Source organism: Dromaius novaehollandiae, chromosome 7 (genome assembly GCF_036370855.1).
Source record: "Dromaius novaehollandiae isolate bDroNov1 chromosome 7, bDroNov1.hap1, whole genome shotgun sequence".
Lineage (NCBI taxonomy): Eukaryota > Metazoa > Chordata > Aves > Casuariiformes > Dromaiidae > Dromaius > Dromaius novaehollandiae.
Window position 1 is genome coordinate 44,158,145 of NC_088104.1, and position 15,495 is coordinate 44,173,639.

The 15,495-nt window shown below is 63.9% G+C and overlaps 1 protein-coding gene and 1 long non-coding RNA gene across 2 annotated transcripts; one reads left to right on the forward strand and one right to left on the reverse strand.

Annotated features, from left to right (window-relative positions):
* Nucleotides 1-1,583: 1,583 nt before the first annotated feature.
* On the forward strand, nucleotides 1,584-3,131 carry LOC135328947 (inositol 1,4,5-trisphosphate receptor-interacting protein-like 1). Its single transcript, XM_064515524.1, has one exon. The coding sequence runs from the start codon at nucleotides 1,584-1,586 to the stop codon at nucleotides 3,129-3,131; it is 1,548 nt and encodes a 515-aa protein (XP_064371594.1).
* A 9,157-nt stretch (nucleotides 3,132-12,288) lies between these two features.
* LOC135328974 (uncharacterized) lies at nucleotides 12,289-13,892 on the reverse strand. Its single transcript, XR_010390104.1, has 3 exons — nucleotides 13,743-13,892; nucleotides 12,780-12,881; nucleotides 12,289-12,351 (listed from the first exon to the last, which is right to left on the reverse strand). It is a non-coding gene; the product is annotated as an uncharacterized LOC135328974 (long non-coding RNA).
* Between the last annotated feature and the right edge of the window lie 1,603 nt (nucleotides 13,893-15,495).

Sequence of the window (15,495 nt, forward strand, 5' to 3'; positions counted from 1 at the left end):
AGGGAGGGCAGGAGGCAGGCAGAGGGGAGCCTCCTGCTCTCTCTGTCCTCTGCCCACAAGCACCCACAGCGAGATGCCGGGGCCTGGGGAGTGCTGGGAGCGTGGACCCGTGAGTGTGCACAGGAGGCGGCCCCAGCGCTTCCCCAAGCAAGCTCCCTTCAGGCACGGATCAGGCCGACAGATGCACCCTGGCAGCCACAGAGCAGCTGCCCCACGGGCAACGGTGTGCCAGAACCGTGGGCCCCAGCGTGGCCTCTCCAGTCCCCGTGCCTGCACTTGCAGGGGGCAAGTTTGCAGCACGAGACAGGAGCCACAGGCGATTTGCTGCTCTAACTGGGGATGCTCTTGTCATTACGCTTCATTGTCAGGACTCGCAGGGCTAAGTCCTGCCTCAGCAGAAGAAACCCAAGGGAAGAAGAGGGAAGGAGGAGGTTTGCCAGGCTCAAAAGGAACAAAGTCCTCATGGGAAGGGGGGTGGTGGGGCAGGACTTGCTCTCTTCTGGCCCTTCCCAAAGGCCCCAAGTTGTTTGATGCCTGCAAGGCGGAGCTCGTCCTCCTGGCTCAGAAAATACTGACTCTGTCTTTGTAAGTGGAGGACCTCCTTCCACAGGGCCCCTTTTTCTTTCTTAGAAGGGCTGAGGGCTGTTTGGGTGCTTCTGCCCACCTGGTGAGGGGGGCCCACGGGCATGCTGTGTGGCTGCTGCCTGGGCTCGTAGGTGGTGGGTGCCAGGGCCTCGGCTCTGGCTGCCCAGAACAGGTGTGTGTCACTACGCCAGGGTGGGCATGGCGGCCAGGGCTGGCCCTGGAAAGGGGCTGTGCCCCCGTGACAGCACAGAGGACAAGTCACAAAGGCAGGGGGCTGTCACCAGGGCACCCACAGGCATTGGCCCCGCAGCACTGCTGGGTTCACAGCAGTATGGCCTGGGCCAGCCCGGGCTGCGGCAGCCTCTGCAGGGTGAGTGCAGCAGTGGGGCAACACTGGACGGGACGAGGGCCGGGGCACCAATGCCAGCTCCCTCCCGGAGGTTTCCAGCGCTGCAGCAAGGGCTGAGCCATGCAGAGCAGCGCGTTGGGTCAGGGATGTTGGCACCCTGAGGGCTGGAGGCAGAGGTGCCTGGGGCTCCCGGTGAGCCCGGGTGCCCAGAGACGTGTTGGGGATGCGCCGGGCACTCGCAGCTCTGCGGGCCGCTGCTCCCTTGGCGGGGGGGCGGGGGGGCACGGGCCTCAGGACTCCCCATTCTGGTGGCACTTGCTCTTTCTGCACCCCTGCCCCCGGGGCAAAGCCTGGCCAGGGTGCTGGGCCTCAGGGGAGGGTTGGCAGGATGGGCCGGCCCCACAGTGTCGGCGTCTAGGCCCTGCGTCCCCTTGGAGCCTGCAGGCACCAGGGCCCAAGCGCTTTCCCTGGCGTGGCCCGGGGTCCCTGCTCAGGCAGCGCTCACAAATCCCAGCCTTGCTGCCTCCAAGCTCCCTCGCCCCCTCTCCCATCTTGCCCCTTTGTGCCTGCAGCTCCCGCCACCAATCCGCAAGCTCTCTCCCAGCTGGCCTGGCTCACCTGCTTCTCTCCCACCTCCTCTAGGTAGGCTATGGCTGGGGGTCTTGCGCTCCTCCTCGCCATGCTGGGCATTGTCCTGCAGCCGCTGAAGGTCAGTGACCACATGGATGTGGCCATGGAGCAGTGCATGCAGCAGCGCAAGGAGCAGGAGGTGGAGCTGATGACTCGGCTGCAGCAGGAGTTTGCGGAGATGATGCAGGAGCCGCAGAGCGGACTTTTCAGGAGAGATGTGGTCTTCGCCACCTGGGACCTGTGGCAGTTTGGGGCCTTTGCTGGAGGCCTTGTGCTGCTCTTTGGGCTCTTCTGGATGGCCACGGAGCAGGACTTTGATGAGTGTGACAGCAGCAGTGGCCTGAGCTCCTCCAGCAGCGAAGAGGAGGGGGAAGGCGAGGAGCAGGAGGCTGTGGGTGCTGTGCACTGGCTCTCTCCTGAACAGCAGCTGGACTGCCCAGGCAGGAGGGCCCTAGAGACCTTCTACCAGCAGCACCTCTGGGGGCCAGTGCAGGACGTGGCCCACACATGCAAGGTGGTGGAAGAGCTGGCGGGCAACCTCCTCCATGCCTGCCAGATGCTCTCTTTGACAACTTTCCTGCCGCGGCTGGAATGGTGCATCGGTGTGGGCAGCGTTTTTGAAGGCTGGAGCTACCACAGGCAGGACACCGTCTACAGGCTGCTCGTGCTCCTGAAGCCACCACCCGGGCACTCCTTCCGCCTGAAGCTGGGCACTGGCGGGGAGCTGCCGGCGAGGCATGGTCGCGTCCATGTGAAGCTGGAGTGCATGTGCGAGAGGGAGCAGCTGCTGGGGGATGTGCTGTGCTTCCGGCACCACTCCCAGATCCGAGTGCGCAGGTATCAGCGCCCCGGGCTCCTACACACCCTGTGCACTGGCTTCTACCTGGATGTGGAGAAAACCGCCCGCTGGTTCCAGCTCTGTGTAAGAAATGCCTGGGACGTGATTGCTGCGGAACAAAACTGCCAGCTGACAGTGCTGCCTTCCTCCCATTCCTGCAAGCTCCAGCTCACATGTGACTCTGGGAGAACCATGCACACTGAGATAATGCTGGGGGTGCAGCAAGACAACTCGGGGCTCTTCATGGGCAGCCAGGAGGCAGAGGCCGGCCTCAGCAGCAGCACAACTTGGCTGGAGAGCTGTGCCCTGCAAGAGCTGCTGTTCTTCAGATTCATGGCCAGGCAGGCCCCCCAGGGCAGCTGCCACCTAACGTGTCTGCAGCTCCTCACCTACCTCCTGGAGGACTCGGTGCTTTCCTCTGTCCACCTGAAAACAGTCGCCATGCACCTCCTGACACTGCTTCCCCCATCAGAGTGGTGCCCAGAGCATCTCCTGGAGCGGCTGAGGGATGTCCTGCGCTACCTGCACCACTGCCTGGAGGAGAAACAGCTTCACCACTTCCTCCTAGGCAACGAGAGGGTGCCCAGGGAGGTCCCCCTGCCAGCGGCCTTCCAAACGGCCAGCCCGCTCAACCTCTTCCAGCGCCTGGCGCAGCAGCCCGACGCCCACGCCCAGGCGCCGCGCGAGTTCACCGAGCTGCAGGATCGGCTCAGGAGCCTGTTAGACTGACGCCAAAAGGCGGCTCTGCAAATGGAGCAAAAGCACACTTTGCGGATCCTCACCCGATCCCACTGAAGACGCCGTTGACAGGAGGCGTGCGACAGAGGCGCCTGTGATCACCTGCGCAGAGACTGCCCATCCTTTTGGAGAGATTCAGTTCCCCACGGGAGCACTGCCCTATGCACACACCCCAATAAAGTTGCCTCTTCTCACAAGCCCTCTGTCTGTGGCTGCCTCCGCCTGGGCAATGCTGTGTGGGCAACGCGGGCCCCATCCTGCCACAGGGATACACACCCAAGATTGCCTCGTGTCTGGGAGATGACCAGAAATCACAAACACTAGCACACGCCAGACTGCCCTATTTCCCCCAATCCCAGGAAGCTAGCTGACAGTAGCAAGGGTGCCTGCCGCACAGATGACATTTGGGAGGTGCATCAGATGTACGGCTGTCACGCTGAACAGGCACAAAATAGGGCACCTGCGCCAGCGTTCGCACGGCCAGCAAGGTTAAAGCTTTGGCAATGGCCTGCACTCAAAGCAGGCACGCACGCCGTGCATGCCACGTCTCTGGGAAGTGCTGGCCGGCCTCATTGCAGCCGTGCGACACAACAGGTGCACGGATATGTGTATTTGGGACACCTGCGGCAGAAATACAGCCCTTGTGTGCTGCGGAAGACTCACAAGCTGTTTCATAACTATCACCTCAAAAGAGCTGCACGTGCCCGAGTGCTGGAGAAAGCCGGGCTGGTGTCCCGCACGCACTCAGTGCCTTGGCTTGCTCAGCGAGCTAGCAGGAGTCGTACCACAGCTGCCCTACGTCCATCAGCTAGGGTCTGTGGGGTTTAGGGGCTCTCGGGGGGCGTGGGGGGCTGTGCTCTTACGACACCTGCTCTTGCCTCTTCCTGTAGCAGGCCCGGCAGGGCCCAGTTTGTGCTAGCCGTCGTTCCCAGCACAGGCCCTTGGCTGGCAATAAGCAACACCACCCCAGCCACTCCCAAAGGCACAGCAAGACGCCATTGCTAGCCACCAGCACAAGTGCAGGGGGCAGCAACAGGCACAATCAGTCACTGCCCATCTGCCAAAGCTGCCCCGGCCCTGCTTACACTGCCAATGTGCTTTCCAGAGCAGTGGCCACCTTCACAAGCTGCTCACATTGACAAGCCGCACGGAGCAGCACCACGGCTGGGGCCAAGGAGAGGGCAGGCCGGAGCGCTGACGCCTGTGCCCATGCCCAGTTGCTCCAGCTCCGCGGCAAGAACATCCCACCCGACTGAGGCCCAGCTGCGGCAGCTGCAAAGGCCGAGGCTCCCGGGCAGCAATGAGGCCACACAGAGAGCAAGGACCAGGGAGACAGCCAGGGTTCAGCATCGACCAGGCATTTGTCCTCAGGGGGAACCAGGCAGAGCGCTGCCTCTCACCCTCAACCAAGCTCACCCAGGGGCATGGGGCGGCCACAGGCACCTGCCGCTAGTGGATGGCAATGTCATCAGCCCCACGTCACTCTCACCCAAGGCTGGATGTCACCAGCCCTGTCCCCCAGCAGGCAGGGAAGGTGCAGGCTGTGCTAGGGAGGGCCCTGAGCCACATTTTTAACCCTGCTGCTCCCACTGCTGTGCCCACTGGGGGGTCAGTCTCCCCAGCAGGACGGCGGGCCTCAGCCCCACCTGCTTTGCTCAATGCTCAAAAGGCCTTTGCAAGAAGGAGCTAGGCCTGGCGGGGGGCATTGCCCAGATGCACTCAGCAGCCCTGGCATTTGCGGCAGCACCGCAGGGGACTTTGCTGCTTTAGCGACAGAACGGGGAGCAGGGCCCCAGCCCAGCTGGTCCCAAAAGGGGGCCCCAGCCGGCAGCTCGACGGGAGGCCAAGGGGCAAAACACCAGCTATCCCACAGCAGCAAGGACCTAGGAGAACAAAAGGCATGTTTTACTGCAGAACCCCCAGCAACACAACCTCCAGGCACCGCTCTGCTACCAGCACTGCGGCTCACACCCGTTTGCCCAGAGACCACAGGGCACTCGCAGAAACACTCCTCCTGCCACGTGAGAGCTCTAGGGCAGGATACAGACCCCAGCTCTCACCAGCACCTTCAGCAAACGGGGACAGCTTGCCCACAGACTCGCGGGCATGCACAGCACAAGAGCAGTCCTGAGGGCTAACCCACCCTGCCTTTCGCTGGGCTCCTGCTTCTTCCAGCCTGGCAGCCTTTCCCACGGGCACAGCGCGCTCCAGCCGCTGCCTCTGCAGCGCCAGCAGCCTGTGCCCATAGCTCAGACCCCAAAACAGCCCCCCACCCACCACCTCACTCACAGGGGCCTTGCAGATACCCCCACGATTCCTGTGCCTCCAGCATGCAGCAAGCACAAGCACCCCTCCTCTTAGGCTGCACGCGCCACAAGCACCCCTCCGGGAACAGGGTGCTCAGACCCCAACGCCAGGGCAGGCTTGAGCTTTGCTCACTCCTCTCTTCGGGGCACTCACCCAACATCTCCTCCCACACCTGCCTCCTCCCTTGCTCCCCATCCTGGGCACGCCTGTGCTCCTCACCGGGGGCTTCTGGCACTTCAGCACAACGAAACCGCATCACCTGGGCTGTGCTGAAACAAAGCCCAACAGGAGAAAAGGAGGGCAAGAGAGAGCAAGAGCAACACAACTCCCTCTCCAGCACCCCAAGCGCCAGGCCGGGCTCCTCCCCTGCAAACTCCAACCTAACAGGCGCAGCCTGGGACCTGCCTCGCTGCTTTAGAGGCGCCACGGACCCCAGCACCTCCCCAAAATGACCTGCCTGGCAGCAGTCAGAAGGCAGCAGCAGGCTAGATGCTCTCACATCCAGCATCACCCCAACAGCGCTAACACACACGGCTACCGCCACGCACCAACCGCAGCGTCACCCTCCCCACGCAAGGCCCAGGGTCACGGCAGGCGGTTGGGCAGCCCCCGCATGGCCACGACCCCTGCCAGGGGCACCCCAGAGCTCACAAGGCCACCGGAGGCACCGAGGGGCCAGACGTGCCGCCTCCCTCCTGCTCACCCGCCTGGCCCCGAGGCCACCCAGCCAACGCCATCACAGAGCCCCATGCTGCAGGGGCGGCTGCCTCGCAGCACGGCAGCGTCGGGCCACTGCTCCCACCCGGCTGCTCCCGAGCTGCCGCCTCGCCTCGCCTCGCCTCGCCTCGCCTCGCCTCGCCTCGCCTCGCCTCGCCTCGCCTCGCCTCGCCTCGCCTCGCCTCGCCTCGCCGCTCCCACCCGCCGCTCCGGGCTCCGCGCTGCCCCCGCCGGCAGGCGCCTCCTGCCCCGCCCCCGCCGCCCCAGCACCGGCCCCGCGCTGCCCCCGCCCCCGCGCCCGCGCCTGCGCCTGCGCCGCACGCGGCCCGGCGGCCCCGCCCACCACGTGCCCGCGCGCCGCGGCGGCTCCCCCCATTGGCTGCGGCGCTGGACCGCGAGGGGCGGGGCGCGGCCGTTGGGGCGGGCTGCAACCGGCTGGGCCCGGTCCCGGGGGGTCTGGCCGCTGCGGCTCGGGGCCTGCTGCAGCCGCGCTGTTCAAACGCCGCCGTTTGTGCTCGAGTCGGCGGCTGCGCGGCACCGTTTGCCTCCTTCAGCTCCCCAGTGTGGTGGCTTCAGCTTTCCCTCCAGGGCAGGGACAGAAAATGCAGCTGCGCTGGCCTCTGTGCGCTTCCGAAGAGAACTGCTGGCTGTAGCAGGGGGCTGAGCAGCCTCCCTGCAGCCATGCCAGCCCCTGGGCTCTGCTGCTTGGCAGCGCGCCCACTCCAGAAGGCCGAGAAACCAGCCGCACCTCTCGTTGTGCCACAGCGCGAGGAGCAGCCCCAGCCCTGGGGGCTGGGCTCAGCGATGGCACTGCCCGGGCACAGGAGCGACAGCCTTCTCCCAGGGCAGCTCGTCTCCAGCAGAGCACCCAAGTCAGCGACTGCCCAGAGGTGCAGCAGCTGCTGCCTCCAGCCCTCAGCTGCCATCCTCCCACTGCCCCACTGCTGGCTCCAGCCCCAGGCTTGAAGCCTTCACACGCCTTTTCTCTCCCTCTTCTCTCGCTTTCTTCTTTCTTTTTCTTTGGTGGGCCGGGGAAGAAGACATACAAGCCCTGGGAAGAGAAATCCGTTTCTCCCCTCCACAGCCCCAGGCCCTGCACCTACGGAGCTGATGTAGTTGGACACTGGCAGCCCTCCTCTTCCTCCAGTTCTCTTTGGGGGAGTTTGGGGAACAAGTGCCCTTGCTGGGGCAGTGCCTGGTTCAAGAGGTATGGTGGGCGCTGCCTCACAAGTGCAGCCATAGAGGCCTGGCCATGACTGCCACCTCGGTGTCTGGGGCAGGAGAGATGTCAAGGGGATCGCATGGCCTGCTGGTGGCATCATGAGCTCCCCAGGGCCATGGGGGCTGGGGCTGTGCATACAGTTTGTGCCAGCCCTGCAGCGTCAGCCCCGACACCTGGTTTCCCTCTCCTTTTGCCTGAGGATCTGTACACTGGAGATGGCTGTGGCACGTGCCAACTCTGGGCAAAGCCTGCAAAGTCTGAGAGACAGGAATTGGGAGGGAGAAAACATTCCTGCAGGTGGGCTGGGAAAGGTCATTAGCACCTGGAGGAGAGACTTCATTGTTAAAGAATAGCGCACTGAAACTGTCTAGAGGTAGCCGCTTAGCGCAACTTGTATGGAACTTGCTTGGCATGGGTGGCTGAATTTGCTGGGGCCTTGGGCCGCACTTAGATAAAATAATGAACTTTTCCTTAGTCCAGTAAGAAAAGGGCCTCGGAGCTGGTTCAAGCTGGGAGGGTGGGGAGGTTGCAGGCAGTCCGCGTTCCTGCGTCTCACACTGGGAAAGGGAGGGTGTCTGCAGGAATGCGTCTTGCACTCTGAGGGGGAGGGTGTCAAGGCTTTGGAGTGGGACCAGTGCAGGGCGTTGGGACCTTGGGGGACGGGGCCTTGGCTCGCTGCTGGGGCAGTGTTGATTGTTGTGGTTTGGAATCGCCTCCTCCTCAGGACCTTAAGGCACAACAGTAAGACCCAACAAAAACAGAGGTACAACCGTCATCAGAGACCGCAAAAAAACAAAAATAAGGAGAAAGACAGCTTACCTCAGAATGACGATGAGAGCCAATGAGGAGCAGGAGACCGCAGACCAAAAAATTACTATTGGTCTAACTACCACGTGAGGGGTGGGAAATGTAAGTTGAAAAAACTATAATTGCCCAGGATTTGAGGCACCCACCTCGAGCTGTAATTACTGCACGTGCGTCATTAAAATTTAATTATTTAATTTGTTTTGATTTGGCTGTGAAATTTTCTGCGGGAACCTAGGGTCGGGCCCTGTTATGGTGGCCGACAAGCCTAATTTCCATAACATTCATCCAGTTTGCTGGCAGAGCACTTCATAGCTATTGCAGCTGCACCTGCCCAGGCAGGCTGTCCCCAGGGCACCTGAGGGTGTTTGGCCCATGTGCTGGCAATGACAGGGTGGGGTCTTCCCCACTTCTTCCCCACCAGCCCAGCTGATAGGCTGCTGCCCTCGCTCACCCTTGCAGTTGTCCTCCAGCTTCTCCTCGCCCTAGCGCTTCATGTGCTGCCTGATGAGCCCTAGGCACACACACAGCCCCTCACAGATCTTGCTCCCCAGCCCACCCCAAGCAGCCCAGCTCCCCCCAGGCCCTGCCCACCTTACCAGGCGCCCTCCAAAGTGCCATGTTACCCAGCATCCCCTGCCCAGCCACACACTGCTGGTACAGGTTCAGCAAGCTGCCTCCTCCTCACCGTGCCTGCTGTGTCGCACAACAGGATGAGGCCTCTGAGCACCGGCCCTCACATCACCCAGCAGTCACTCCGCAGATACCTCACAAGATACCCACTGCCCATCCTGCCCTCATCGCTGGGCCAGTGCCCCCTCCACCAGGCCTGCTGGCGGTCCCCTCTCCCCTCATCTCCAGCGACTCCGCCAGTTCCCATTTGCAGAGCAAAAGCTCCTCCCGTAACAAGGCATTGGAGCTGGCTGCTGCGCAGAGGGTGCAGACGCAGGCCAGAAACCACAGCTTCTCGGCCCCTTCCTCATACCAGCAGCAGAGGGACAAAGAGAGCGCGTGAGAGGGCCAGGGGCAGGGCCAGCAGGACCAGAGCACTGCAGGGCCTGCAGCGACAGTGGGGCGCCTGCACGGGAGCAGCCCTCCACAGCCAGCAGCCCTCCGGGGGCTTCTGAGCGTGGCGCAGCCCGAGGGACCCCGAGGGACCCACCGGCAGAGGCGGGCACAGCCCCGAGGGAAATGGCGACACTCACCTCCCCTCGGCATATGAAGAAGGCGCCCACATACTGCAGGGCTTCCGCCTCCTCTCTGGAGAGCAGGCAGAGCTACAGGGCTGGCAGCGAGAGGAGAGGAGCCAGCCGAGCCCTCTGCCCCACCGCACGCCTGCGGCCACGCACACAGGCAGCCCTGGGCTGGGCACCTGCACCGGGACACGGACACCGCGGCTCCCTGGGCTCGCCAGGCCACTTGGTGGCAACGTTTGCGGCTGTAGCAGATTAACTTGGCTGCCTGTTTGGGGGCTTTGTAGAGAGGAGAGGCAGGCCAGGAGAGCAGCTGCTTCTGGCAGCTCTTTGCAAATGACATCCTTCCCCTGGCCACAGATGGCTTTTGCATTGGGCCGGGAGATGGGGGAAGAGAGCAGCGTCCAGGGATGAGGGCTGCGGCACCCAAGCTTTGTCGTAGCTTTCAGTTTCTTGCCGGAAGGGGGATCCCAGCAGACTATGCTGTGCTTTGCAATGAGGGGAGCTACTGGGCATCTTGGTGCACGGGAGGCCAACGTCACCGTAACTCTTTAGGGCCCCCTCTCGTTGCCTCGTGTTGTGGCTGTGAGTCTGTACAGCTGCTTGCGCTGAAACTTCAGCTCGCTTCGAAGGCATAATGCTAAACCTCCTGCAGCAATAACTGGCTTGTTGCCAGTAAATAGTCACCAGGGCTAGATAAGGCGTTTGCTTTTGGACCACGTTTCTGGCGTTTTTGCTTCTGAGTGCGGCATTCAAGCAGTTACGTGCTGTGGCTGGACAAATATCAAGGGCTGCAGGCTGCCGTGAATCAGCCTTGTGACACAAACTGCGCTTTGCCCCAGTCAGTTTGGCCAGGTTTGGTTTTGGCCCTGTGAGAAACTGCCGGCTGCCCCAGACACTGTCAGGTGTGACCCCGAGTCTGATCTGGTGCTGTCAGGTCTCACAGTCTCCACGCCGACGTTTCCCTGCGGGCTTTACTCTTCCCAGAGCAGCTCTTACTGCTCAGCCACCTGCGCCCCCCGAGTGGCAGTGCTCACAGGGGGGCAGCCGCTTGCTGATGGCGGACACCAGCCACTCTGGCTGCTGCTGCTTCTGGCCCCCCAAGTGGTGCTCAGGGGCTCCCGGGGGCTGCGGCCCTGCTCAGAGTTCAGGGCCCAGGGCCACGGGCTGGGGAGAGCAGGCAGCGGGGACCTTCTGCAGCCAAAGAGCCAAGAGCCCGCAGCGTGACTTTGCAGGCGGGAAGGCACATGGCTCCCCCTGCTCTCCCAGCGCAGCCGCCTCGCAAAGCACATGGACGGCAGTGCTCGCAGTGGCCCCTGCCATCTCTGGATGGCTGGAGCCTCTAATACGTGTGCTGAGCTCTGGGCCCTGCTGCGCTGGTGCCTGCATGGGCAAATCCTGCGGGGCCTACCAGAGCATCCCAGCAGCCTGCTAACTCCTGGGCTCAGCCACACCAGGGGAAGCCAGCGCCAGCGAGGGGCCAGCTCCGGGCCCTTCCTCATGCAGAAGAGGTCATGGCTTTGCAGGGCAGAACCCTGTCAAGACTGCTGCCATTCCTGACCCTGCTGTCAGGGGAAACGGGGTGCTTCTCTGACTGCTGGGAAGGGGGGTATGTTGTGGCTGCCCTAGACTGCTGGAGAGCGTGTGTGCCCTCCCCCTCCCAGGGTGACCCCGATTCCTTCAGGACCGGAGTTTTCTACCCATTCCTTTGCCCAAAGAAAAGACACTGAGCCGTGGTGAAGAGACAGGGCTGCTTCTTTGGGGAAAGCCCAGCAGAGGGGGGACTGGCAGCACAAGCCTGGGACGGGCTGGGCCTGAGGGCCGGAGCTGTCCTGCGGGCAGGGAGAGAGGCCAGGAACCCCCCCGACTTCCCCGCACACTCAGGTGGCCGCTGCGGGCAGAGCAGCCTGGCATCAGGAGGCAGCCGAGCTCCAGCAGCAGACACAGTCACCGCGCAGAGGACAGTGCCACCGCTCCCACGCTCTCCTCAGGCGGTAGCACAGGCCTTGGAGGGTGCCTGGGGAGGGAGTCATCTTCCCTGGAGCTCTCAGGAGCAGGATGGTTTGCGTCGCCAGGCAACAGACGGACGGGCTGCTGTCCTCCTGCAAGCCTTGCAGGGCTGAGAGAGAAAGGAGCAGAGCAGAGATCAAGGCACTGTGTCTGCACAGACGCCAGGCATCCCCTGCTGACGCAGCCAGTCCCACCCAGCTCTTCCCACAGCCAGGAGGCAGCAGGAGCAAGAAAGGGACGAGGTGGGAGTTGCTGGCCAAGACCGTCCCAAAGGCTCCTGAAATCTTCTCTCTACTCTACCCACAGCGGCCCTGCTCTGCACGGGCAGCAGAGCCCTCCTCGCCTGGGGCAGGAGTGGCAGCTCCCTGCCCAGCATCTGTCTGCCTCCCACCAGCCCTGCCTGACACCCTGCTGCCCTCGCTCACCCGTGCAGATGTCCTCCAGCTTCTCCTTGCTCCGGCCCCTCAGGTGCTGCCCGACAAGCCCTAGGCACACACACACAGCCGCTCACAAATCCGGCTCCCCAGCCCACCCCCAGCAGCACAGCTGCCTCCAGGCCCTGCCAGCCTGGCCACGCTCCCTCCTCCCTTTTGCAGCGCTGACGCCAGGGCGCTCCGCACTGCGTGCCACCCAAGGGTCTTGCTGTGAGGGCACAGCAGGAGGCTCCCAGCAGCCCCACATGTGTGGGCAGAGATGGCAGAGGGTGACACAGCCCCTGGGCACCCAGGCCCTGCATCGGGCGCTGGGGGCTCCAGCAGACACAGCTGCAAGGCTGGTCCTTGCTGCCAGCGCAGCAGCCGGGGGGGCTGAGGCCGAGGTGTCCGGGGACAGAGAGGGACACCAGCGGTTGGGGCTCACCAGTGAACCTCACGGCTGCCTCTCGCAAGGACTGCTGTGGGCTCTCCAAGTATGTCAGGCTCTGGTGCAGGTACTCTTCTGCTCTTCTGGCCCTCACCAGCTGGAGAGAGCACAAGGGCACGGGCTTGGCACACCCCTCCCTCAGCCAGCCAGGCAGTCCCTGCGCCCAGGACCGGCCTTGCCCTGCCAGGACGCTCATGGCTCCCACACACGAGCTGGGCAGTGCCGAGCTTCGGAGGGAGCAGAAGGCAGGCTGCTCCCCAGGCATGCTGAGGTGCCCTCCTGCTGCCAAGGCCCAGCTGGGCCAGGGGCTGCTTTAGCATCCCAGGGGGCAGCGAGGGCAGAGGAGCCTGGAGAAGAGCTCGCCAGGGCAGCGTGCTTGGAGAAGGGCAGCGTGAGTGCTGCTCCAGCCTGGCGGCTTTGGGTGCCAGCCAGGGCCAGGGGCACAGCTGCCTGCCCCACACACTGGGCATGGAGGGGGACAGGCCTTGCGCAGGCTGGCTCTGGGGGCTTTGGGGCCATCCTTACCAGGCACTCGCCGATCCTCCACGTCTGCGCTGTCTCAACCAGCTGCCTGAGCTGCTTCCACTTGAGGAACTTGGCAGCGCGAAGGAGGGCTTCCCGAGAGGCCTGCACAGCAGCAGAGACGGGGAGATGCCACCGCAGCCCAGGGGACAAGACCCTGCGTCCCCCTGCTCTTGGCAAGTCTCGGGGCCTTGCCTGGCCCACCATGGGAAGAGGCAGCAGCTGGGCACCGACTCTGCCACGGGGTTCAATACCCTGGGCAGAGACATGGGGCACCCACCACCTCAGGCACCTCGTCCTGCCGCGGCAGCACAACAGAGAGCCCCAAGAGCTGCTGAGCTGTAGCCAAGGCCAGGAGGAGGCTGAAGGGCTGCAGTCGCAGAGACGCCCAGGCAGGACTCGGCCACAACTACCTGCCACAGGCATTGCCCCTGCGGGTGCTCGGCTGCCCGGCCTGCGCCCTTGCCCAGACTTGTGCCCCCGCCCCAGAGCTGGGTAGCCGGGATGCAGGGCCCGGCCCCTGCCCTCACCGCACCTCCCTCCCTGGGGCTCTCCCCTCCCCAGGCTCGCAGGCTGGGGAACAAGTTGGCTCCCCAAACTCCTTGCAGGTGCTGCCTCCCTCTGCGCAGGCCAAGGGCACTGGGGGCACACGCTGAACGTGGGGAGCAGGGTGTCTCCTCCTGCAGTGCTCTTGCCTTAGGCAGCTGGGGCATGCCCCAGGCCAGACATCTCCAGGCCCCTGCTGGGGCAGGGCACGGTGGCAACAGGAATTGGGGGGCAAAGCCTGGCCTCGCACACCTGCAGGGCTAGCTGCGAAGCCCCTAGGCACTCCAGGGCTTAGACATTTGTGGCCATGGACTGCGGCGGAGCCCTGTGGGACCGGGGAAAGCAGGTCTGGGAAAGGCCCCTGCCCAGCTTCTCATTCCCTGCTTCGAGCCTTCTAGGGCCCTGGTTAGAAAGCCATACCTGGCGCACGCTGCAGCTCTCGTCCTCCATGTGGAAGAGCAGTGGCAGCAGGCTGCTGCGCACTTGCTTCTGCAGCTGCTGGTCTTTGGTGCCCAGCACAATCGCCAGCACATCTCTGAAGAGCCGCGTGGAGAGCACTCGCACCTGGACAGCGTCCTGGTGGGAAGGAAGAGGGGGCACCTCAGTGCTGGCTGCTCCAAGCCCACGGTCTCCCTCGCGCCCAGCCCTCCTGCCGGCGCTGCAGGGGCCGAGCACAACACGGAGCAGCCGAGGGCAGAGAGGGCACTGGCGCAACGCAGCCCCCCAGCCCAGGACACCGGCAGGGGCCCTGGCTCTCCCCCCAGCCTTACGGCATCAAAGAGCAGCAGCAGCTCCGCGGACAGCTGCGGAGCAATGCTGGCCACCGTCTCCTCGCCCGTGACGTGCACCACGTGTCGCAGCACCACCAGGGCCTTAGTGCTGATGTCGCTGTCCGCATCCCGCAGTTGCTCCATGATGAGTGGCAGCAGGAAGCGCATTTCTCTTACCTGTGTGAAACACCACTGCGTTTGCTGAAGAAGTAGTGGACTGCCCAGGCAAAAATGCCCGGTTTGTTAGACACCCGCTTCTCCTCTGGCTTCCCAGAAGCTGGCATGGCGGTTACTGCAGCAACCTGCTGCCAGGCAGGGCTTAGCGGCACAGCCATGGCAGTGTGGGGGACTGGGGGCGTAGGGAGGGAGGAGAGGACAGCACCGGCTCCTCTCCACCTGACCACTCGCCCCCTTCTGTGTGTTCCCCAGCACCCTCACCCAGCCCCACGCTGCCCGCACAGCTTCACCCGCCTGTCCCCTGCTCACCGTCTGCGGCCTGTCGCACAGCAGGATGAGGCCTCTGAGCACCAGTCCACGTATCACCTGGCTGCCACGCTCCAGATACCTCGCAAGGAGCAGCAGGATATGAGCATTGTCTTCGCAAAGGTCCGGGCAATCCACAAGCTGAAACACATGTTGCAGGGAGACAGTGCCAGAGCCGGCAGGACTCCCTGCATCGTGCCGTGCCGGCTCCCACCAGCAGCTCAGGGCGAGGGCACCAGGCCCACACAAAGCCTGGCCCCAAGGCAGCAGTGAGTGCGGAGGGCCCCCGGGGCTGCTCCTCCGCTCCTCTCCACCATCCACACAGCAGGCACCAAATCCACGTGGGCACAAGAGTTACCCCAGCGCGGATGGGCCAAGCCAAGACTACAAGTCGCAGCGCACCCACTGCCCCAGCTCCACTCACTGCCGCGCCCACCCCCCAGCACGGGCACGGGAGAGCAGAGGGGTGAGAGGCACCCCAGAGGCAGCCCTGCCATCAGGCTCACCTCCACGAGGAAAGCCAGGATGGAGATCTCCTGGGAGGGCTCCTCCAGGCGGAGCAGCACTGCCAGCTGGCGCAGGAGGTAAACTCGCAGCCTTCTTGGGGTCTCCCTCATTTCCCTGGCAGAGGGAAGAAGGCACTGGTGGCCTGAGCAGCCCAGGCAAACCTCGGCCATGCCTTGGTCACAAGCGCTGAGGCTGCAGCCCCTTTCTTGGGGAGCTGGGCATCCCCACGGGCTCTGTGGGGCACCGCATCTGCAGGGGAGAAATGCTGGGGCAGAGCGGGCACAAGGGGCTCTCACCTGGCCAGCAAAGCCACTCCGCTGTGGTGGGTCTCAGCGCGGAGGAGCATGTCCCAGCCACCCTTCCTCGCCATGAGCAGCACCTGGCGCTCGTAGCCGGCACGGCAGAGCAGCGCT